Below are 25,530 nucleotides of genomic sequence, written 5' to 3'. Positions count from 1 at the left end.
ATTAGAGTTATCATTAGCATTTCCCAATTAGCTTGTTGCTATTGTCTGCTGGCTACTCGTTAGTGTCTGCTGTTGTGTCCTGCATAAATGTTTCAAGATCACTATTACAGACCAGAACCATAAGCCACTCAGGCCTGTAACTGTAAAGGTGAAGCTATAGTAGGATATTATGAGTGTTACATTCTCTGACAGAGCAATCAAACGACATGCTTTCATGGAGGCGGCCATGTTTTTTTCTAATTCGCACCTTGAACATTCCGAGGTGGGAAAAGACATTATTACAGCTGGTAAATTACCACGTACAAGGCATGCAGTAAATGGGAAAGGACTGAGGATGCTTTAAGGTGCTCTGAGGAAATGTGTGACAAAAGTTTTTAAAATATTCCAAGACTACATGCTGTCCTGTTGGATGGCATTTGGTGCCAGTGACACACACTAATTTCTTTTTATTGTAAGTTGAGCTTGACTACTTCTCTCAGGTTTTCCACCAAATTAGAGGAGCTTATTGATAACTGATCATTTCCTTCCTGTGTTAGATCACAGCACAATGTGCCAGCTACAAAAAGTGTAACAATTAGTTGAATACATTTACATATTTTGGAATATCTTGTGAAAGAGCTTTAAAAAATAAATGAGAAATAATGATGCTCATCCGCTCACATCAGCAGCACAACAACAGACAGTTTTACTGCCAGCCTGAAAGCACTTGTACATTACAATGAGGGAAACAGGGCCTCACACACTCGCTTGACCAAGACAAATTAGGATTCAAAGCCCTCTTTAAAGTAAACAGTGAAATCCCTGCATTCTTGCATAGCCAGTAAATGATGTAAAAGCATGTCGGGAATAGATTCTTCACATCCCTGGAATTATAAATCCATCCATGGCTTGTGCCTTTTATAAGAGCAGTGTTAGTGCAAAAGTGTTTACAGACATGTCAGGGATCACATGCTGACTCAGATTCATGATCATTCACTATCATCCGGCTCAGCAGCCATAAAGTCATAGAACGTTAAATCAATATTTCAGTCATAAATGAAATGTACACAACATGCCTCTTACCTCAAAAGTAGGCAATCAGCTATGACATGTCTGGTGTGTAAAGTCTGCTTCCCTAGTTCTTCAGTGGAACTACACTGGAACGTACATCCTCTGATGGTATCTAAACTGGTGTTTAGCATGTCTAAACCATCTCACGCTCACCTCAGACCATATTGATACGTATCTGAAACTCAAACTGCATATCTGTGTCTCAAACACGCTTCTGTGGTTTCTTACGCTGATTTCTGACATAATTTATTGAAACTAATGACAACAACTTTGCAGAGAGAAAAACAGTCGTAGATTAGAACAGCGTATGATGTCGCTCTGTGAAGGAAACAGTATGTGACAGGAAGTGATAGCTGAATTGTATATGAGAAGAAATTCAAATGTCAAGCAGGATATTTATTTATTATTTGGTATTGAATACTTTCGCATCAAGTTAGATTGGAGGATTCAAGCGCCTCTTATAAAACCTAAGAAGCAGAGCACATACATAGCATTTTAGGATTTTGGATCATTCTAATGTCTGAATGTCTAACGTTTAAGTGTTTCAGCTCATTGTGTTCATCTGCTTATTTATTTGTAAAGATTTCTAGAGTGTCCATTCTGAAAAAGCTCATGTGATATTTTCTCCGCTCCTGAAGCACGGCGCTGATTAAGCAAGCCTCGTGATGTCCCACACCAAATAAGCATGAGTTGCGAACAAACCACCTCCTCCTCTTCCTCCTCACCACACACAATCCTCCACTCTTCCTCCTCCACACACACTCGGATACCCAGCGGGACAGAATGGCGACCGGCAGGGGAGGGAAACTCCCCCTCGTCCCCCCACCCACTGACTTCCTGTCGACCTGAGGGGCTGCCCCCTCCCTCCCCTTCACAAACACACTCTCAGTCTCACATGCACTGGGATGGGGAGGCTAACACACTGGCTCGTCCAACTGAAGCATGTCTACCTCTTTACATTACACCAGCTTGAATTTACAAAAGCGATGCACGTAACCATAGAGCTGAACAAAAGTGCACCAGCACTGGCTCTCTGGCAGTCCTGAGAGTTGAACCCATAACAATGTGGTCATTAAGAACCTGTGTTTCTATGGATGCTCTTCTGAAAGGTCTTAAAATGTTAACTGCCAACACAAACGTCAGAAGGAGCTCAGAAGCACACTTTCAGTCACAACAACACAGGATGCAGGTCATGTGCCGACCCACGAATGACATCATTCCAATAGTCTCCATGTTTTCCTGTCCTGTCGCTAAGGAGATTTTCAGTAAAGCCTTAGCTGCTCAAAACTGAACCTCCAAGCTGAAACTAAACCAGCTTACCCACACTGTTTTACATAAAAATCATCCTTATTACCTCCTAGCTGCCTCGGTTTATATAGGTACTGAAATGACAGGCTCTCTCAGTACTAACTGCTTAAATGGGATTTCATATAATACACTATTTTATAGAGTGATAGGAACTAGGTAGCACGGTCAGCTCTTTATTTAAATGCTAGCTAGCTAGTCTTTTATCCTATTTAATGGGTGGTGGTCTATCGCAGGCCACAATCATGCACACACTTAATCACCCATTCACACTACGGACAATTAAGAGACATCAATCAGCCTGCCACGCATGTCTTTGTACTGGGGGAGAAAACCGGAATACCCGGGGTAAACCCCCGTAGAATGGGAAGTTCATGCAAACTCCACACACACACATTGGACGTGGGAATTGAGCTTCAGACCACAGAGGTGCAAGACAACCGTGCTAACCACTAACCACCATTATGTAAATATATATTCATAGAATATTATCATTTTATTTTGTGGTATTACGTTAGTTATATTAGCAATTTATGCTCAAACCATTGACCAAACCTTAACACATTTAAATTTGGTGGATGATGGTGAATAACCATGATTATACATACAGTAAATATCAACTTAAGCAATGTCTGGCAAACACACTTAGCTTGGGAAACTGCATACAGAATAATTTCCAGAAAAATCCAAGCTAAAATGAAATATATTAGTGTTACTGGTTACTGATAGATTGCAGGTTGTTAAAGTGTTAAAGTCAAACAAGTCTACCAGATCATTTGTCATGATAACAAGACAATGAATCAAAATTAAAAGTAAAAAATAATAAGATAATATATTGGGTTAGTATGATAATATATTGCAACGACAAGATAATATGTCGAAATTATGAGACAATAAGACATCAAGCCTCTACAGTGAACGGAAATCATAGCATGGTCTTTTTTAAATGTCTCAACACTGACATCATGAGAAAGTGGCTAAAACCTTTTTCGATTCTTTCCCCATTGTGCCATAGGAAATATATAAACCTAGCAGCTGATGGAAATGTTTTCGTGTTTAGTTAAAGAAAGCATTTCTCTATTATACAATCGTATTACATCATCAGTATGAGCTATCACCACAATTTACATATATTATATGCAGCCGATATTTGTATTGTGCAATGACATAAACCGAAGTTAGCGAAGCTTTGCTTCCCAGCACACACACACACACACACACACATCCCCAGTTGTGTGACATTACTGAGTAACTGGATGCGGGTTGAAGGATGGAAAAGATTTTGGAAAAGAGTGCCATAACATTTGCGTGCCTTCAGGACAAAATAAAGGAAACAATATCAGCAATATAATATTTAGCATGATGGGGTTTTTTCTACTTTGTCCCAAGCAGCAGAACTGATGCAGAAATGATGTATATAATTACAAAGTAATTACATGTAAAAGAATTTTTTAGAAATGAGTTTTTCCGTATCCTTTCTAAAAGGGGGGAAAAAACGGAGTGATAATTCTGATAGTAGTAACGTACAGTCATTACTGTTACATGTCTATTCAATCAGTTCTGCAGCTACAGCTTGCAACTTTTGCACAAACTCCTCTGCTGAAGTTGCACTCTCTGACTCATTATTGCTATTTTTTTGTTACATTTAACTTGTAATGCTTGCAATTTTCTCAAATACACTATACGCAGTCTCTCTAGTGTCTAGTCGTCTTCTCCTGCGCTTCATCGTTTATTGGTTATTACCGAATGGTTCTTTCACCAACGTTGTGTGGCGCTAAAAAAATAATTCATGGCACAAGTTATGGCTGAGAGGTTAAAGGTTTGGAGCTTCCGATCAGAGGAATTACAAGTTCAAATCCCACACATACCAAGCTGTCTAGATCCTGAGGAATAACAACCGTAATCTGCTCAATAGAATTCCGTCTGAAATGAAAGTCCCAAACATTAGGGGAGGGAAGGGGGGGTACAAACTTTTGCACTTGACTGTACAAACTTGAAAACCCAATGTGGCTGAACGACTTGGTTTAAGCTAAATGGAAAACTGTGTATTTTTTTGGCTGTAGGGGAGAGCTGGCATTATTGTAACCCTGTACAAAAACCGTTTGTTTTCTCTAAGTGCACCGTGCAACTGGGACTTCATTACATGGTCACTTGACTGTGTCCATCTGAAAAGAAAAATAAAAACAAAAACAGCAGGACAGATTCATTTTTTTCCAGAGATACCTCCAAAAAGTATTTTTCTCATATTGTTTTTTTCCTTTAAATCCATGCAGTTAGTTGTGTGAACTTACCTCTACCTTCGCTGCTAGCATTGCTTTCAGAGCTTGTGCATGCTAATACTTTTGCAAGATTGCGAGAAATCACAAGTGCAACCAGCAGCATGAGATTTACAGAAAAGAGCAGCAGAAATTGAGTACATCTAAAAAAAGCTCTCAAAAAATATGCTATCCATGACTTGTTAGACCATAGAAACAGTATGTCATAAACAACAAACATGCATGTAACTATAGCATATAAATAACAAAAACTTCTTTCTGAGCTCTGCAATATGAAGCTCTGAGCAATCTTTAAATCTGTGATTGTTCCATGTGTGCATAAATGACCTCTGATGATCTGCTGGAATTACTTCATAAGGAGTGTAAAGCCTCCCTCAAAGGGATCTCACACAGGCTATGAATGTATAAACGCTTTATTTGATCATTCCTAAATAAGTAAGTTGATCCTTTTATTTTGAGTCAAGGATTTGAGTTGTGTTACAATAGATCCATTGACAATTGTACAAGTGCAGCGCAACTCACTGAGGATTTTGTGAAACTTAATTTTGATAAACAAGCTTTCATCATCATGTGTGTGTGTGAAGAATGAATTCTGTGATTGAAATCATTCTCTGGTGAAATCAGGTCTCCATTGCACTTCCTTAAAGGTTCTGAACTTCTAGTGTCACAAAGACTGTGAGGTCAGATCCCCTCTCCTTCTCATTTCTATGCGCCTCAGTTATAATACAGAATATCTGCCCGATGAATGACTGTAACGCGACACTCTGGGTCATAACAGTGGAGGTGTTGGTGTAACACTGAGGGTGTGTGGGTAATTTAACACCAGCAGACTTGTGTGTTTACCTTCTGATCCACGATGGAGCACACGAGCTCTTTGACCGCCGATAGGGACACATCAGCGGGGTCCAGATTCACCGTTTCTCTGGTGAGGCCGATCTGGAGCAGGAAGGACACGCCGTGGAAGGACTCGCGGGAGTGGGTCGGGCTCGGGGCGCTCGTGCTGCCGTTAGACAGTCGGCCATATAGTGTGGCAGGGGGGCTCGCGGAAGGCGAGGGCGCGAGCGGGGCGGCGGGATGCGCGGGGACGGGAAACGGTCTCGGGAAGGACGGAGGGGACGAACTGCCCAACGAGGACATTTGCACTCTTTCGCCTTGTTTTTTTCAACACTTATCACCACGGATAACGTCCAGCATGTCTCAGGTCCTGCTTTCAGAGTTGATAACAACTCATTTTAATGCCCCCCACTTACTTTATTATTTTTTTATACATCCACATTGTTCTTTGATTTAGAAAGGATTTTTTGGAGCACTTTGAGTGGAAATGTAAATCCAGCGCGCGAGCTCCGACAACATCCAGGATCACTGCAAAACAAGTGCACGAAAATGTTACAACCAAACAGAATTCTCCAACAAATGCGTGTGCTGGTGATGAATTAAGAACTGTAAACATTATGAAACAAAGGCAGTTACACAAACACAGTCGAGTAACCTGAACACTGGAAACAGAAACTGACATTTATGTACATGTGTTATATTCGTTACCCAAACTAGTCCAGCCATCCTCCTAATACCATGCTGTATTTACAAAAGAAACATCCGAGGTTAATGCACATCTGGGCAAACATCTGCACCCTATTAACGCTGTACTGTAGCCTAATAAAATATCATGTGTAATTATAATTGAGCACGGTAGGCTCTTATTAGACTCAGTAATGGATTTATAAAGACCAAGGGGTAAAGGAAAGTTCTCCGTTACCTTTCTTCTCCAAAGGGCGGGTTTCCTTCCTTGAGATGCAAAATTCCACCATGGGCCACTTTTATCTATGTCCATTCCCCCCAGCGTGCCATGTAAAGCTCCTACCAGCAGCACGCTCTCAGGGTCTTGAAGCTCTTCTGCAAGGTTGTCTTCAAAAGTTTTTCTTTCAAGTCTATGCACTCAGGTTTTCCAACTTCTCAGCCCGAAAACTTTTCCATCCCGTTCATGCGTATCCCATTATACCAGAGTCTCTCTCTCTATCTCTCTCTCTCTCTCTCTCTCTCTCTCTCTCTCTCCAGACCAGTGTGGATAATACGGCTAAACGACGCACAACTAAACGCTTCTGGGATTATGAGTCCGCCCGTTTTTTTGTCTCAAGGCGTAATGCTGGTAAAACTACATTTTCCGTCAAGCGAGGAAAGCGGATGTCTTCTGCGCATGCGCCTTTTCAATACACACGCACTACGAGTTTTATGTTTTCCCCTAGTATAGAAATATCGTTTAACGTAAAAATTAAAAAGCAAATAAATATTAAACAAACACCCTGCAGTGTTTGTAATAAAAAAAATTAAGCTGTGCACTAAATTCAGATAAACGCGAAGGGAACAGACGAGTGTAAATGTATTTCCCCTACAATGTAAATGTTTTCTGCGCATGCGCAGTTCTAATTTGCGCTTCCTATATATAGTGAAATATTATAGACTTAAAATTCAGATGTTTTCATGTGAACGCGCATGACGGTCAAGACAGAGATATTCAACAAGGAAAATATATTAAGACGACAAGTTTAATACCGAGAAAAAAAAAATACTGTGAAACTTTATTTCAAAGAAATGTAAACGATCTCTCGGGCGCATGCGCAGTTCGGATAAAGTTCTAACGGGCTACAGTGATGGCCGGAACGTCTGCGACCTCTAACGGTGCGAGCGAAAAGCGCTCAGAGGACGCAGAAGAGGCTAAAAAGGGATGGCTGTCCAAAAAAACTCATTTCACACGTCGCTGGAAGCCAGCGTGGTTTCAGATAAAAGATTCCAAACTTTACTACGGCGGAGACGATAAGGTACATTAGTGGAGATCGGTGTTGCTTGTGCTCGAGCTTACTCCTGGCTTTTAAGGATCTTAAGAAGGATTAACAGATTAATTAACATTTGGACACACCATTACATGACCAGGTAGACATATTATGAAATAAAGTATTGATAAAATTAACTTTTGAGCTTACAAACGTACACTAGGACCGATTTCTCAGACGCTGTAGTCATGGGTTACTATGGCAACCAGACGCTGTTGCTTTACATGGCGTGGTCATAACAATGCCTTCTTTATATGGGAAATATTACAGTTATTTACTCTAGGAGGGCCTGTTTTCACTCATCTTGAAACATCTTTCAGCTGTGCATTAAAACAGCATAGATTATGGCATAGTGAAGGTGAACTCACTAAGAAGTTTTTATCTTGCAGAAGCCTGGTAAGTCCATCAGTCTGATTGGGGCAGACATTGAGGCCCTGGAGCAGGACGGATGTTTTGACTGGACTATAAGGCCACAGGGAAGTAAAAGGACCTTTTTCCTTCGTGCTGGATCAGCTGAGGAGCAGCAGCAGTGGATGGTTGCTATTTGTGAAGCGCAGATGAACTCTGGAGAGCATGCTTCAAATGCCTGTGTGGTGCAGTAGTAGGTCTTGTGTGTAATAATATTGTCATAACAACATATTTTCACATTTTATTACATCACTACTGAAGCCATAAGCAAACCAAAGCAGTGGGTTATTTGTATTGTGAATTTTATACATAAAGAATTAAACTCTAATCAGACTAGCATGGTGTCAGACTGTTACCAGTACCAGTAATGGCACATCCAGAAGGGATTTACTCCACACATACCAGGGAAATGTGCCATCATAATAATTTTGTATAAATTAAAGAATGACATACTTTTTTTTTTTATCTATTTAATGGCATTTCATGTTGTGGAACACCCTTTCAGTAAGTTAGTTTCTGTAATCACTTATGTAATAACAGTTATAACAGTCCCCTCATCAGACTCTCATTTTTCTGTCTTTCTTGAAGCTGATTGGTTAACGAGAAACCCCTCTATCATAAAGAACTCTCAGACAGCTAATATGTAAATAGACTGATTTACCTAAATCATACCTTTGCATTATTACAGGTTTATTAAAACAACTGACATTATTAACATTATTAATATTGTTTTGCTGTTGCACCGATAAGACATAACATTATGAGCAGTAAGAGGTGAAGTGAATAACACTGATGATCTCCTCATCATGGCACCTGTTAGTGGGTTGGATATATTAGGCAGGAAGTGAACATTTTGTCCTCAAAGTTGATGTGTTAGAAGCAGGAAAAATGGACATGCTTAAGGATTAGAGCGAGTTTGACGAAGGGCCAAATTGTGATGGCTAGACGACTGGACCAGTGCATCTCCAAAACTGCAGCTCTTGTGGGGTGTTACCGGTCAACAGTGGTCAGCATCTATGAAAACTATCCTTTAAGTCCTGTTGGAGCACATGAAGGCCCCACCTCGCAACTTACAGTACCTAATGGATCTGCTGCTAGCATTTTGGTGCCAGATACCACAGCACCCCTTCAGGGATCTAGTGGAGTCCATGCCTCGACGGGTCAGGGCTGTTTTGGCAGCAAAAGGGGGACCAACACAATATTAGGCAGGTGGTCATAATGTTATGGCTGATCAGTGTATACACCAAAAATTTTAATTGAACCACAATTTAAAATTTACACCTGTGTTATAACCCCTGTCCTTTTTATTGTGGATTTTTTGTTTGTGAAAATCAGCTTATTCTTCATAATTTTGGGAGCATCAGCCCTATAAATTCTATATATATTCTATAAGTCATTTCTACAGAAACAATAACATATTAGACTGAGTGTTTTAATATAAAAACTGATTTGTGAATTGAATCTAAAACTACTGTCAGAAAACTAATCAACATCACCTGATCAGTATCACACACTGAACATACATATGGATATGGGAAAATACAATTCTAAAAGTAAAACCATAGAGATTGCGTAATATTTATAGCTTTTTGTGCAATTTATCCACCTACACAGTTTGCAATGATTATAGACTTTAAGATTTAATTTCCATTACACACCCACAGAGGGCAGTGTTTAATAAAACGTGACAATCTGCTTCAAAGTTTTTGCTCAACTTCTTCTCTGTCGCTTTACTTTTCTTCGGTTTGCATGCATAATCAAGAAATCTTAGTAAAAATATACAATACAGCATGACTAGGAAAAAATTATAGCTAGCAGCATTAGGAATGTAGGCTATTAATAGATAAAGTAATAATGGGTTAAAACAGGACTGTTATTTCTTGAATAATGTGAATATCACTATGTCTGTGAACATTTTCTAATTGAATAAAAAATATTTTATAAGTTATTAATTGACTGGAAAGTTTTTTTGGGTGATAGGAGGTGGCCAGTGACTTTGTGGGTATGTCTCATGTTTGTCTTGCACCACCAGGGTTGGTGGTTCGCTTCAGGCCTTGGGGATTTCCTCTGGGTACTCTGGCTTCCTCTCCTAGTCCAGAGACATGCATCGTAGGCTGATTTGAATCTCTAAATTGTCCATAGTGTGTGAGAGAGTGTTTGTGTTGTTCCCTGCAATAGGTTGGCACCCTGTCTCCAGTGTCCCTCGTCTTGTGTCCCAAGTCCTCTGGGATAAACGTGTAGGATAAACGTTTTCTGGAAACATTTGTGTTTTATTTATTACATTTTAGAGACACTTTAAAATGTAGTTCTTCAGGGGCGTATGTGCTTCAGTGTAAACCTTTTTCGTTCTGCAGATTGTGAGCATTTCTCTTTTCACTTCATATTAGCTAACTGACTGTTTGTTGTGCTTGTTCTGCGTTATAATTAGCCAAAAGTATGTGGGCATCTAACCCCCTTTCTACTAGTTTTTTAAGTGGATACATAGATTACTTGTCAAATAAAGAGATCTGGGGACAGAAAAAAGTATTATTGGCAAACCATGCCTTCATAAGGCTCACTTTTTGCACCGCTTAATTGTAATGCTGCAGCATACAGAGACATTCTGTACCATTATGTGCTTCAACTTTGTGGCAAGAGTTTGGGAAAGAACCAGGTATGAGTATGACGGTCACATGTCCACATACTTTTGGCTATATTGTGTGTCACCACTAATCAGTCATAACATTATGACCACCTGTCTAATATTGTGTTGGTCCCCCTTTTGCTGCCAAAACAGACCCACCATGCACTGTGTATTCTGACACCTTTCTATCAGAACCAGCAATAACCTTTTCAGCAATTTGAGCAACAGTAGCTTGTTTGTTGGATCGGATCACACGGGCCAGCCTTCATTCCCTACGTGCATCAATGAGCCTTGGCCGCCCATGACCCTGTCACCGGTTCACCACTGTCCCTTCTTTGGACCACTTTTGGTAGATACTGACCACTGCAGACTGGGAACACCCCACAAGAGCTGCAGTTTTGGAGATGCTCTGATCCAGTGGTCTAGCCATCACAATTTGTCCCTGGTCAAACTCGCTCAAATCCTTACGCTTGTCCATTTTTCCTGCTTCTAACACATCAACTTTGAGGACAAAATGTGTACTTGCTGCATAATTTATCCCACCCACTAACAGGTGCCATGATGAAGAGATAATCAGTGTTATTCACTTCACCTCTCAGTGCTCATAATGTTACGCCTGATCGGTGTATATACAAATACAAACGCCAACTTCAATCAAGATTTAAGAGAAAAAAAAGTTTTGTGTGGCTCTAATGCCTGAATTATCTGTATTGTGAGTGTTTAGGGGATTTCACATGCATGCAAAATTTCACTGCTCTTTTTTTATCTGGGTTAAGTCCAAATTGCTTTCTAGTGAAACTGTGTGGAAATGTTTGAACTAGTATTTAAAATAGAACAAATGTAATCATTATGGTTAAGAATCAAACAAGGTACAGTATGAAAACTGCAAGTCTGATGGTGTCCACTCATATCTGGAGTAAGCAGGTTTCAGTATGACTTCTGGGTCGTGTCCCAAATAGCGGTTTTGGGCGCATTTGAGAGTGTAAAGCGATCCTCCGCCCATCACTCCTGCTGTTTCACTGCTCCTGAGCCTCAGAGTCAGACCCCGCAGGCTGCACTGCACAGCACGCGCTCTCACACACTTCTGCAGCTCACACACACACACACACACCAATCTCTTCTTCATTTTTACAATGACATTAGAAAACTTGCTTAAGGAATACACTTTTAAGTGATCACCTTTTTTTGCCTGAGAACGAAAATAACAACCCAAGCAAACGATGGAACCGATAACAAAGTGGACTCCAACTCAGGTTGTCGATTGGATGAGAGGTAAGAGTTACTTTTCCGACTACTGAGATCTGAAATATTACTCTTTAAAAATAAGCTAAAAAAAACACAAGTCTGGTTTTATGAACTAGGTTGCTTACTTGGTGCGTTACTTCTACGTTTCTAAAACTCAACAGATGTTTATTTTCGGAAGAAACTGTGCGCGAGCGCAACAGGCTGTTTTACAAACCCGCTCCGCACAAGCATGAGAACAGTGCGCATGCGCAGTGTTCAGTCAGTCAGTTTCCAATAATAATAATTATAATAATATCAGTATGGTTTACAAAAGAAAAACTAATCACGCTAAAATAATAGCGAAACAATAAATAATAAATTATAAAGTAAGGAAACTTTCTCAGCACGTTACTTTTACGTTTCCAAAACTCAACATATATATATATATATATATATATATATATATATATATATATACAAGTTTCCAATAATAATAATAATAATAGTAATAATAATAATAATAATAATATCAGTATGCTTTACATAAGAAAAACTAATCATGATAAACAATAAATAATACATTATAAAGTAAGGAAACTTTCTATATAAAAAAGAAAAAACAAAGGAATAGCAAAGTTATAGTTTAAGTAAATTGGGGTTCTGTCTTGCTAAAATAATTTAAAATATATATTTTATGCATTCAAAATCATTTTCCTGGACTTTATAAATAAAATATTTTTAATGAGTGACCTATTATGTGGGAAAGTTAGTTAAATGAATGCTTCAGTTCAATAAAAACAGTTTTGGAAAAACTTAGAGCGAATAGTTGGCTCTTGGCAGGATGGAAATGTCATAAGGTTGACATTAGGTAGGAGTTTTCAGTCACTGTTAGCAACATTAGCATTTTTGACTAGATCTGTCCTTTAATGTCAGCAGGTGCTCAGTGTTTTTATTTATTTATTTACTTAGCTGTAAAGAATTCAGTATATATTTGGTGTAATCTCTTTGGCTGTTAGACTTTTCTACCAAACTCATATTCTGTCATGGGCATACTCGTAATAATTATAACAATAAGAGTATGGCATAAGCATGACCTGTTGCTGCCAGTACAATATTCAGTTTCTGCAAAAACAATACAGCATTAATAAGAAACACCCTCTAATTAGTGAATGTACCACTGTGTGGATGCCATATACTCTTTGTTTTAGTCCCAATGTCGATTAAATTCAGTCTGTGTAGCTTTCTGTCTGTGGAAAAAACACATTATTATCCCTTAAAGTGTTTTAGTGCTTTATTATGATGTGGTATACTGTGTATAGATTTTTATTCAACCATAAACACTACTCATCCTTACTGTCTCTCTGATGTGATGAACAGAGTCATCTGGTATATCTGATATATCCACCGCCTTCACAGTCAACACTGTGCATTGTTTAGCAAAGGCAACCAACAATGAGTCTGATCCACTGCAAAGTTTAACAGACGGAGCAGATAAAACTGTTTATGCACTATTTGGACATGTGTCCATCATACCCTCATGTAGGTGGTTCTTATCCACAGAGTTTCCTTGAAGATGGAGGTTATTATAAAGGCAAAGCGGGAATAAATCTCGACTGGGATGTTCAACAAGAACATATTGGTGTGGTGTCCACAAACATTTGGCCATATAGTGTATATTCTGATGTGAGACGTTTACAGTCAGAGCTAATTTATATTACTGTGTTGGTCTTCCCCAACATGCAGATTTTCTATCAGAAATAGGGAGTTGATAAAACTAACAAACTAGTATTAGCATACAGTTACCTAAACTACTTTGTAGTGAGGAACTGTCACTTAGCTAATCATATATATATATAGCTAGGTAATTTGGCCACTTTATTAAATAAGGTAATGAATATGCTGGTGTAGAAGCCACCATTGCAGTAGCTAGAAACCTAGATAGCAAGCTAGTGTATCTCTGGCTCTCTAGGACAAAAAAAAACACCACATTTTATCCCAACATAAAAAAACACAAAGGCATATATGAGAAGTAAGACTCTTTATTATTATTTTGCAAGACATCTAACCACTTGACATCACGCTAACTGTGAAAAGGTTTAAAAGCTAGCTGCACCCTCAGGTCTGTAACATTAACAAGATGCAACATGCAACATATAGTTTCTCCAACAACTCCAAGCCAACAGTCATTAAAAAGAAATATCATAAAATTCAACACTTGCATTTAGAAGGTGGAAGAACGCATTCTAGATTATAAATGACTCAGTAATTGTAAATAGTGACAGCAAACATTAGCAAGCCATCAAGATAATTACATAGCCTCCTTATGTACACATGAACTCAGCTTATTATATTATTATATGATGTTATTATGACAGTGTAATATCATCTTTTGCTGTTAAAATTTTCTCTTCTTTTTTTAATGCTTTCATAAACTCTATGGTTAGCCAGTACATGATGATTTACAGCAGTTTTTTTGTTTGATTTTTTAGACATTTCCGCTGTGTTATCTTTCAAAACGGGTTGTTTGCCCATGAGCTGAAGCTTTGGGTAATCATCAGATAATCAGCAGTTTCACCGAACTTTGGTCTGGTTTGTTAGAGGTGCAGGGGTTGCAGTCAGGGGCCAACAAGTTTGGTCATTTGATTTTAATTTCTGTTTATCTTTAAGGTGCTTTTAATAACATTGTAATGAAGCAGGTTTACAGAAATCCAAGTCTAGACTCCTAACATATAAGCCAGAGGGCAACACGAGTGAAAAAATGTCTGAGAAATGTCTTGAGAGAAATGAAGATTTTATGGGGAGTCTCCTTTAATGTGGTGCACTATAGGCTTGGTGATCTTTAACCACAAGTCTTTTAGTGATTTGTCTATGGTATGCAGTTAGTCACGAATGCTAGTTTCACACAAGGATGTTCTACAGCCTGATGGGAAAAGACTGCAGTGGAGTGTGTTATCCTGCAGTACAGGTCACACTGATCATGTGCAGGCATGTCTACACGTTTCACCTGACAGGTGCAGTTAAGAAAATTACCCATTAAGGTTCAAATCAAAGCTGCTGAATAGCCTAAGGCGGCTGTTCTATTATTATTCTCTATAATAATAATAATAATAATCATCATCATCATCATCATCATCATTATAACTTTATTTATTTACATTTGTTTTATTCTATTTTTCATTTATATTCCTGTTTATACAATTAAAGAAGTACTCCAGGGTTTTTTAAATTCCGGTCTGCGTCCGACGTGAACGTCTTGATTTTCATAAACAGGAATTTCAACTTCACTGTAGTAAAAGAGAACAAAAATCATGTCAAGTCTAAGGGCAGTTATTGAATTCAACAGTATGCTGTTGTCTTATAGGTTATTTTCAATAAGTGTAAACAAATGAATTATTTTATCGTCTCAATGTTTCTGTCAGTGGGAGACATTTTTATCTCTGTTGAAGATAACACTTTTTAAATTTTAGACACTTATGAACAAGAAGCACCTCAGAGAGTAGGAATGGGTTTTTCCTTGAAGATTTGCATTTTTTGTAAGCTTGTAAGCTAGCCCTAGTAAGCTAGCCCTAGTGTGCTAGATAAAACAGAAATACTTCTGAAAACTACAAATTCTTAAAACCCCGTCTACTTTGCCATTAATCATCACTGTGGAGTGTGACATGATAAAGAAATTCAATGCTGAATATGGACACAATCAAAACAGGCACAAATTCCATTTTTGGCCTCTAGGAGAAAGAGTTAAAACAGCTGAGCAACCTTAAAGGAATATTCCAGTGATTTTTAACCTAGACTTTGTTCAGTGTATTCATATAGTGATAGAAGATTTCTGATAAAGTCGTTCGATTTCTGTTACTGTTCTCCTGGCAGAATGGAAAGCCAGTGTGCTGGCAAAAAGGGTTAACAAAAGAAGATACGAAAATGAGGTTGAAAACTGACAACTGACAACAAGTCGAAGACCAACACAATGGCACTGTAACACATAGAGGCCATTTTGATTTAGAAATCATTTCACACAACTGCTTCAGATACTTTTCGGTCATGAGTCTTTTCTTAAATTCAGATGCAAATGTTACCTCTCATATTCACAAACATACGACATGCAGCAAAACACTATTTTTGACAAAAATAAAATGAAACTAGAATTTACAATAAAAATTTTTTTTTTTACCTGTAGGGGTACGTATAATGGGTTAATTATATTCTATAATAATAATATATATATATATATATGTATATATATACAGATTGGTGGCAGAAACAGTAGGACTGCATTCTGAATCATTTTTATCTGCCAGTGTTGCTGATCATCTACACATAATTCACACTCCATTGTGTGCTAACTTTCCTGCACAACACTGTTCTGTTGTTCTGTGTATTCGTTGTCCTGCACTTGTTTTACACCATTGTGTATTTGCACTTCATGTAGTCTTGTGTACTGACTGTTGTGTTGCAACATGTGTTCCAATGTATATAAACCACAGACAGCAGTCTGTCTAGAGTTGCAGCCCAAAATGCTTGATCATTTGTAATGCAACTTGATTTTTGTGCTCAGTTTACTGAAACTGCAAGCACATGACTCTTCTTTTAAACTCCTACTGATGAAGACACATATGTAATTACTTTCGCTGTAATGTTTGATGCACATGAACTGAAGAGAGCTTTGGCTGAGTGTGTGTCGTGAAGATGATGCATTTTGGTCCGAATCTACTGAAAATCTGCGATAATTTTGAAAAGCTGCAAGCAACGTTGTGGGGTTTGCTTCATTTTGAGTTAGTTTCTAACTCACAAAATCCTGGAGGAACTGATCGAGAAACGACAATAAAAACCCACAGGGTGTACGTATGTATATTTGATTATTAGGCATTGACTTGAACTTTAGAGAGAAGAACAGAAACTGTGTGAAATTGTGTCTCATCTGCAGTATACAGAAATCACCCCTATACTTTAAATGTAAGTATTAGTAGCTTGCACTCAAGAAGAAACGCTAAGGGAGCTATATAGACACGGCTCATCCTCATACTGGTTGTTATTACTGGCTGGAAAGTTCTGGTTGGTTACAAGATTACTATAACTAATGCTTTTATCTGATCCTGTGCACAATTGTGTGATTTTGTTCTTTTTCCCCTGCTACTCCACTCTTTCAGGAGCCTTTCACATGTCTGATCTGCCATCCTAACGATTACTAAGTACACTCTCAGCACGTTAGAGCACTTCTGGAGGATGTTCAATGAGTAGTTGAGTTCAAAGTTTTGCCTGCAACTGTGACTTCAAAGTTGAAGAGACCTCAAGTTCACCGCAACACATCAAACGCATTGTCATGGTGTGGAATTGTAGGAAGCGAGTAACCAACGTGCTGAAAAAAGGCCTCTCTGCAGGTGTTTGAACTAAGTGAGTGGTCTGTTTCAAACCGCAGACAAGAAGTGCTTTGATACCTAGGATTTCTTAAAAAAGCAATCATAAAAAAAATCTAGCATCTTTACCAGAAAAATAAATAAACACAGATTATTACCATAGTGAGATCAGTGGGTGGGATCAGTGATTTTAAGTCATAGATTATTACCATAGTCTGATTCCGTTAGCATTGGTGGCCATTAAAGGTGAGGTCAGTGATTTTAAGTCATAGATTATTACCATAGTCTGATTCCGTTAGCATTGGTGGCCATTAAAGGTGCCGTCAGTGATTTTAAGTCATAGATTATTACCAAAGTCTGATTCCATTGGCATTGGTGGCCAGTAAAGGTGAGGTCAGTGATTTTAAGTCATAGATTATTACCATAGTCTGATTCCGTTAGCATTGGTGGCCATCAAAAGTGAGGTCAGTGATTTTAAGTCATAGATTATTACCATAGTCTGATTCCGTTAGCATTGGTGGCCATCAAAGGTGAGGTCAGTGATTTTAAGTCATAGCTTATTACCATAGTCTGATTCTGTTGGCATTGGTGGCCATTAAAGGTGAGGTCAGTGATTTTAAGTCATAGATTATTACCAAAGTCTGATTCTGTTGGCATTGGTGGCCATTAAAGGTGAGGTCAGTGACTTTAAGTAATAGATTATTACCAGTCAGATTCCATTGGCATTGGTGGCCATTAAAGGTGCCGTCAGTGATTTTAAGTCATAGCTTATTACCATAGTCTGATTCCATTGGCATTGGTGGCCAGTAAAGGTGGGGTCAGTGATTTTAAATTATGGCTTATTAGCACAGTCTGATTCTGTTAACATTGGTGGCCAATAATGGTGGTATCGGTGATTTTAAGTCAAAGCAAATTACCATAGTCTGATTCCATTAGCATTGGAAGGCATTAAAGGTGGGGTCAGTAATTTTAGTCAGACATTTTGTAAGTGTTCATCATTTTCTAGAAGCTTTAATAAAATGTCTGCTTGGAGAAAATCTGGTCTCTGTGGGACCTCAGACTGTACATTTGGAGAAGACACAAAAGATCACCCGCATCAAACCGATCAGTGTAATCAATCAGACGCTTCCTGTTATCTGTCAATTTACAAAGCTCCATCTCTTCCTTTCCATCTAGACCTATTCACTATTCTATTCCATTGTGTAGTATCAATAATGCGAGTAACGTTCACACTGAAATTACCAACAAGTACACTTCAAGTATCCGGATGGTGCACTTAGGAATGTTGGACACTCAACACTCACAGCTTTGCTTATGTAGCTAAAAAGGGCCGGAGCTATCAAGCACTGACTCAAGTTGACTCAAATATTCAAGATGGCCAAAGACACTTCGTTGCACCAGGCATCTTACAAGTGTTCTTTTTTAATTTATCGCATGTTGTGTGAAATGACACAAATTCATACACTAGATGGTACAGTACATGTAAATAAATAGTGTGTTATATGTCATTTATTATGCAGTTTTGGAGCTTCATCTCAGTCACTGTATTTTGGGGAAGTGGCTTTGTGTGAGCTGTGAATTCTTAAATCTCTTGTTTTTAAATCTCTTTACTGTTAATGCTGATGATCAGACTCAGCTTAGCCGACGAAAGAGATTTTCCTTATATTGCACTAATCTCTGGAATAGTGTTCCAAAGAGCACAAGGAAAAAAACTAAAGCTTTGTTTTTATATGGATTTTTAATGAGCTTAATCGTAATCCTTTGCACTTTATTGCTTTATTTCATTATACGTCTCGTCCCATAATTAGACGTATAAATACGATAGCACTACAGCAACGAATCCTGCACGCCTAAAACAAACAACTGTTGTAGATTCAAGTATGCCGACATTCCAAACATCATGTTGGGTTGAAGGACCAACAGTGAAAACTGTCAGTTTCGTTTGGCTCAGTAAAAAAAGGGCCTGGAGCCAAAACACACGCTCCATCCTAGCACTAATGCAAACAGAAACCAATAAAACTGCTTGGTGATGTGTTGATCCCAGACTTTGTTATAAAACCTTCCCAACTTTCTAAACCGTATTGAAAAGGATGTACCTGGACCAAAGTTTTTCTCATTAGGGTTTAACCTGAGGCCTGTGTAAACTGTTTTCTGGGTATGCTATTTTTCTCTTTAGCGTGCAACTCAACGTCTTTACTTGCAGGTTGCTAAAGCTAGCCGTTCATAGCTTTGTCTTAAGTTGTTTACATTTCTTCAGAAAGCTTAGCCTGTCTGAAGCTCAGACTGCAGTAGTTTTTACAGCAGGTGCTGGATGATTTGTTAGCTACAGTGCTTTCCTCCCTCGTGGCCTTAAATGAGGTCAGAAGGTCGTGTAGTAATAAATGCTAAGCTCATGTTTGGGATTTCTGAGTCCTGTTCATGTCACCAGCCATTAGAAAAGGAAGAACAACTCCGCTTGTCTGCTGCTAATGTGTTACAGGAGTCCTGGCTGCTATTTTTAAACCATGGAGGTGCTCCTTTATTTTCCCTTCATTTAAACTCGCATTTGTTCCCCAGATTGTTTGAAGGGATTTGCCTTATTCCGGATAAATGCTGATTAAATGATAGAGATTACATTTACTTATCATTTTCTTATCACATCTTTTCTATTAAATGTTCTCATTTGGTAGATGATTTTATCCACTGCAGAATTTGCCGGAATGGTTGGCACCAAACAAACTGCGTTTTTTTTGTGAATTTTGCAGCCAAAAATTCTTTGACTTTTTTTTTTTTCAAAATTTCTGATGAAATTGCCTGCACAGGAATCTTCTTTTAAACTCCTACACATACACTATATTGCCAAAAGTTTTGGGACGCCCCTCCAAATCATTGAACTCATGTGTTGTTTTTCAGGGGTTGGGCTTGATCCCTTAGTTCCAGTGAAAGGACCTCTTAATGCTTCAGCATACCAAGATATATGATGTCACAAGACACTTCTTGGCCCAACTCTTGGCAGTAATTTGTAAAAACTGCACGTTCTACAGATATTGAGGTCTGCTTGTTTTTGCGTTCATCTCTGTGATTGCAAAGTTGTGAAATCCTGAAGGGACTGCTTAGGCTTCAGCTGTTTTTGCTACCTGGCAACATGTACTAATAAATGGTACACAGGGGTACGGCTAGGAGCATCGGTATACCCCGTATGTGACGTAGAATAAAAACAAGTAGAAATCACAGCCAACAAGTCAGACATTTGATCTTGCTATGACCTTCACCCTGATTAGATCTAATCTCATTCTTCTGATATTTCTCTAAACAAGAATTTCAGACAGATGCACAGACATCATGAAAACATAATGCATCCATTACAGTTATTATATGCAATATCTGAAGCTGCTTTATGTAAGATATTAGACTTTTACATGTACAAATTTCACATCATTTCCAAGCTGACAGCATTATTTGACCCACTGCAGCTTAGGAAGATTCGACATCTACGTACATACCTTTGCTTTTTCAACAATACCTGATCATGTCATAGTGATGTCATAATGATGTTATTATTAAATATTGTATTTGTTTCGTCACAGCTCAGAGTTTTTGCCCAAGGTGAGCAGTCAGATAATCACAAGAAGGAACTTTGTTTTTTAATCTGTAGTACAGTTAATTTTTACACTAAACCTGTATTGTGTTTTTTATTTTTTCATTCGTTCTCATTCAGCTTCACATACAACACCATATACACTAAATCTTTTTTAAATATACAGACTAGTCTGCATTCTAGCACTTTATATAGTGTAGAGTTATGGAAAAGGAAATGATTTCTGTCGCCCAGGTGAGGATAGGCTTCCTCCTGAGTCTGGCTCCTCTCGAGGTTCCTTCCCTAATATCCTCTTAGGAAGTTTTTCCTCACCACTGGCTCTCCCATTAGGGATAAATACAAATGTAAATTTTGTAATTTATATTCTAAATTTTTATTTTTCTGCACAGCTGAACAGTGACAGTGTTCATTGTTAAAGGTGCTATACAAATAAAATTGAATTGAATTGAACAATTGTGTCGTCCATTCATCATTTTTCGTCATTTTCATTCCTGAAAAGTATTTTTTTGGCTTTTATGATCATTTTTATAACAATCAGCAGAAATTTTGCTGATTTTTTTTTTAACAATCAGCAGATTGTTAACAATCTGCTTAACAGATTTTTTTTTCAACAATCAGCAGAAATCTGAAAAATCATTTAAGTTTAGAGGCAGAGCAGGATTTCCATTTATGGGACAAAAAAATGGTGAATAAATAAACCATTTATCAGATCAGAAATTTGCTGATTGTAATTTATCCAAGCTTTAGTTGCTGTAACAGTTGACACTGAGATTATTTCAGTCATCCCTCTGGAAACTAGCATGCCATGTTACAACTAAACACACGTCCACACTAATATGCATGAATTGTGTTTGTTTGCGGTGCAGGGTGACAGATGGCTTTTGTGTTTCCTAAGTGGAGGTGTCTTTTGTCTCATTCTGTGTTCTCATCACTTTAAAATGCTAATCAGCACTAGCTAAAATATTAACGATGCTATTTTCATGCTGGAAATAAACTTGAGCCTATAAACTATTGACTGTGAGTAATGTGGTCATACGGGGACAGGATTCTTAACATTGTTCGCTGTTAAATTCTGTCCTCTGCTGCAGAGACGGCCGAGTGAATAGAGCCTCTATGTGTGGGGTGGATTCGCTTTCTCCAAATCAAAGGGACAGAAAGAGATGGGGGCGAAAGAGAGGGCAAAGGGCAATGTCAGCCCCTCTTTTCAGCCCATGGTACAACAGCTGAATTCTCCATTCTATGAAAGGGAAAGACACGAGCTGTGGAACCATTAGAACTGCTTCACAACTGTCTTAGTGCGCTTTAAATACCTTCATTTTAGCAGTATAATTAGCCAAAACAAATGAATTTGAGCGAGTTTAGTTTCAATAACAGATATCGTGTGTGGCTCGCATTACCATTAGTACATTCAAGCAAGTAAAACTAAATGAAGAAGAAATTTTCACAAAAGAGACCTGCCTCAGTCACACACTGATTCCTGATGGTAAATTCCTTTCACAAGGGAACCGAAGAATGCCAGGAAACATAAGCTAAGGCTAACAACAACAGCTTCATGAGTCTGATCATACAAACTAGCTAATAGCTAGCTATCGCCAATACAACTTGCTTTCATAAATACAAAGTAAACCTAGCAAAAAACAGATTACAGTGATAAATATTATACTTTGTTCTCACTATCATATATGTTAAAGTTAAATTTCTAGCAATTTAATTGTTATTTAAAGCTAAAGTCTGATGCTAACGTGTTACGATATGATTTAACCAATGTGTGATTATAGAGAGATGAAGTGATGGCTGAAAGTGTAGTGAGTCAATAGTATGAGTTGGATATAAAGCTTAATTTTAGTATTATAGTAATTGTATTTTGTACTTTCCACCTCTGGTTGAATCACATCACATCGATTTATAAATTTATAGATTCATAAAGCTCAGCTAAGCTAATATAAAGCTAAGATGGCTGCAGGAATGTTTCACACTTGCAATTTAGAAGCAGGGTGAACACTGCTTTTTACCTGGGGCTAGGAAACCCTGCTCTGAAGCAGGATTTGAAGCGTTTTTTCTGGTGTTAGCTTTAAATTTGGTGCCATCACCTGTACAGTGGAACCTCTGTATACGAATGCCCTCCCTTACGAATTTTTGCCTTAAGAATTGAATTTTTGCAAGAAATTCGCATCAGCATACAAAGCATTTTCGTCATACGAGCAAACCGGATGTCGGCTAATCCGTTCAAAACATGATTGCGTCAGTGGAAAGCCAACTGAAGCGATTTTACAATTTTTAGGTCGGTGAAAGCTGTTTTGAAAGAGTCAATCCATGACACTGATGTTGCCTTTGGAATGTGATTAAAAGCTAGGTGATTTTGATTGACAGATTGGTGGTGTGGGTGGTCTGTTGAATTTTTAACCCAAGCCCATTCCCTTGACATGGAACACTTGACTTGGGTCAGTTCTTTGTAAGCAGCCGTACAGTTTACATACGCTTCATATTGGTCATATTGGTCATATTTTTAGGTGGCTGGAACGGATCATCTGCATTTACATTATTTCTTATGGGAAAATTCATTTCGCAACACAAATTTTCACCTTAAGAACTTTGTATGCTGTAGTTCCACTGTACCTGTATCCAGATTCATGGGTTCAACAAAGTGTGCTTGACTTGTGCTTCATACTTTCCCAAGAGATCAGGGCCAGAGCACAATCACAACGTGTTTGTCCGTCTCTGGATTCTCTGCGCCGCTCAGTTTGGATTGGTCTCTCGAGCTTGGATTAGACATCAAAGCCTGTCAGAGCATGAGAAAATATGCACAGCTATGTCATGCCGTTGATCCTGCTCGCTTGGGAACATTCCTTCAAATATGGTGGCAGAGTTCAGGCAGTGACACGAGGTCTGACCGTTATAGTATCAGCACATAAACTGTTTAATATGGGGCTTTTAGTTGCGTGTCAGCATCAGTCAGGAATAAATAAACGTTAATAAAAGATGACTTGCATGCAGTTCTGATAATAATGGACAAAAAATAAGTCTTTCAGAATCACTTACTGTTGATTAATTTCCTTTAACAGCATGGCCCAAAGTGATATATTCCTGTTTTTGCAGCAATTAACCAATGATTAATTCTTATTATTTAATTAAAGAATGACTATTGAACCTTTTAACTACTTCAGTATTGTACAACATTCAGGAAACAAGTATGCTCCTACTATGTCTCACGTTACAGTAAGTATAAAAAGTCATTTCCTTACCCACATTTTTATTTTCTCTCACTTAAAATTAATCAAACAAAAAAATACAGCCTGCAGGCTCTCCTGTGGCAGAAAACGTAAAGGAACAGCTTTCCCTCATACTCCTATAAAGCTCTCACACTGGAGACTATTTGTTTGGATTGGTTCCTCTCAAGGTTTCTTCTTCTTCGTGTCCTCACAATGACATCTACTGACATGACATCTACCGCCTCCGGCATGCTCATTATGGATTAGAATATACATCCGGATTTCTCTAAAGCTGCTTTGTGACAATGTTTATTGTTAAAAGCTCTGTACAAATAAAGAGAATGAATTGAAAACGTGCATTAGAATAATATTGCACATGGATCTTTGTTACTGGCACTGGATTTTCGAGATGAGCGTAGTTTGTCTCTTAGTCAGTCAATGGGAAAATCAGTGAGTACAAAAGAGCACTAGCTCTGTCTCTCTAGAGCTTTTCCGGTCCTGGAGAATGTTTATTGTTCCTTTCAAAGGATTGAAAAGGTTCCAAGATTTCAGGGTAGTCCTGAACACACACACACACACACACAGACTTTCATGAGATTAGTTAAAGTTTAGCTAAATCTAATATTTGGGTGCATGACATCATTTGTGTCTTATAGATAGACGGGATTATAAAGGAGTAAAGTATCCCATTCTTGAAAGAAACAATATCTTTAATAGCTACCTTAATACTGCCATGAAAAACATCATGTTAATCATTTACGAAGAGGAGAAAACCAACATGTACACTATCCAACTGCTGTATTTAGTATTAATAAAACATAATTTATATTCCCATATATTTGAAATGATTAAAAATGTGCTACAGTGCTATTTATGGTGTTTTAGTATATTTTTAGTTCACATACAATATGCACAAGGATAAATGATACACTGACACTAGTCACATGGTTTTTTAATCTTCATATGTAACATACAGTATATAAGTCTTCATGTGAAAGAAATTTGTATCAAAGCCAGTGACAGTACTTTTGTACTTTGTAAATGTGGTACCTGTTTTTCCAGAGATTGCAACATTCAGGCTGTTATTCACCTGGCCTGCTTGGTATTTAGATGGCGCATAAAAACAGTAGGGTAAAAAAGCTGAATAAAGGAATTACATTGTGACAAAAGTGACAAATAATCCAGTTCAACAATACCTTTTTATTATTCAGAAAATCTGTCAATTTTTTACTGATTTTCCCTTTGTATGGATTGGCAGTTCTGCAAAAAATGTAAATGTAAACCTGTTGGTTAAAATTTATACAGCCATTCTTTTGGGACAACGTTTGGTGCCATTGTTGGCCTGATTTAATTTTGTCCAAAGGGCCAGACATATTTCAGCCATCATTCGAAGCGCCTTGCCATTGTTGGGCCAGAATTAGGTCAGCGTTGGCAGGGTTGTTTATTGCCACAAGTCTGATATAAATTTAGTCAGGATTCGTCACTAGTTACATGTGGTTCTAGGTGCTTTGAATCAATTCCAAAGCAAAACTGGAGTAATGCTGAACATAACATGACAGTGTTAGAGCAGGTCGTGTTCACATGGGTTTCCTCTGGGTTTTCCAGTTTCATCCCACTGGCTGGATCATTTACATTCATGGCATTTAAAAGACACTGTTAATCCAGACTGACTTATATTT

At 38.1% G+C, this 25,530-nt stretch overlaps 3 protein-coding genes and 1 long non-coding RNA gene across 4 annotated transcripts in view; 2 read left to right on the top strand and 2 right to left on the bottom strand.

Annotated features, from left to right (window-relative positions):
* Positions 1-6,710, bottom strand: part of LOC131345945 (serine/threonine-protein kinase D3-like) — a 56,858-nt gene extending 50,148 nt beyond the window's left edge. Inside the window, exons 1-2 of the mRNA XM_058379161.1 lie at positions 6,388-6,710; positions 5,475-5,993 (exon numbers count right to left, since the gene is read on the bottom strand). Of these exons, the coding sequence (XP_058235144.1) occupies positions 5,475-5,768 (294 nt within the window). The 5' untranslated portion in view covers positions 5,769-5,993; positions 6,388-6,710. The remainder of the gene's footprint in view (positions 1-5,474; positions 5,994-6,387) is intronic.
* A 569-nt stretch (positions 6,711-7,279) lies between these two features.
* si:ch73-111k22.3 (pleckstrin homology-like domain-containing protein) lies at positions 7,280-9,720 on the top strand. Its single transcript, XM_058378503.1, has 2 exons — positions 7,280-7,447; positions 7,849-9,720. The coding sequence occupies exons 1-2, from the start codon at positions 7,280-7,282 to the stop codon at positions 8,059-8,061; spliced, it is 381 nt and encodes a 126-aa protein (XP_058234486.1). The 3' UTR covers positions 8,062-9,720.
* Positions 9,721-11,514: 1,794 nt separating this feature from the next.
* The window catches only part of LOC131345563 (connector enhancer of kinase suppressor of ras 3-like), a 47,465-nt gene continuing 33,449 nt past the window's right edge, over positions 11,515-25,530 (top strand). The window contains exon 1 of the mRNA XM_058378502.1: positions 11,515-11,762. Within this exon, the coding sequence (XP_058234485.1) occupies positions 11,711-11,762 (52 nt within the window). The 5' untranslated portion in view covers positions 11,515-11,710. The remainder of the gene's footprint in view (positions 11,763-25,530) is intronic.
* LOC131345963 (uncharacterized) lies at positions 13,748-24,069 on the bottom strand. Its single transcript, XR_009203557.1, has 3 exons — positions 23,885-24,069; positions 23,259-23,421; positions 13,748-14,998 (listed from the first exon to the last, which is right to left on the bottom strand). It is a non-coding gene; the product is annotated as an uncharacterized LOC131345963 (long non-coding RNA).

Source organism: Hemibagrus wyckioides, linkage group LG25 (genome assembly GCF_019097595.1).
Source record: "Hemibagrus wyckioides isolate EC202008001 linkage group LG25, SWU_Hwy_1.0, whole genome shotgun sequence".
Taxonomy (NCBI): Eukaryota; Metazoa; Chordata; class Actinopteri; order Siluriformes; family Bagridae; genus Hemibagrus; species Hemibagrus wyckioides.
This window is presented reverse-complemented; position numbering and strand designations above follow the sequence as displayed.

What these genes read in the sequence shown, in the direction of transcription:
- si:ch73-111k22.3 (XM_058378503.1), top strand. Translation starts at nt 7,280, where the DNA reads ATGGCCGGAACGTCTGCGACCTCTAACGGTGCGAGCGAAAAGCGCTCA. An exon ending in ACTACGGCGGAGACGATAAG is followed by an intron (nt 7,448 to 7,848) that starts GTACATTAGTGG and finishes TTTATCTTGCAG; the next exon opens with AAGCCTGGTAAGTCCATCAG.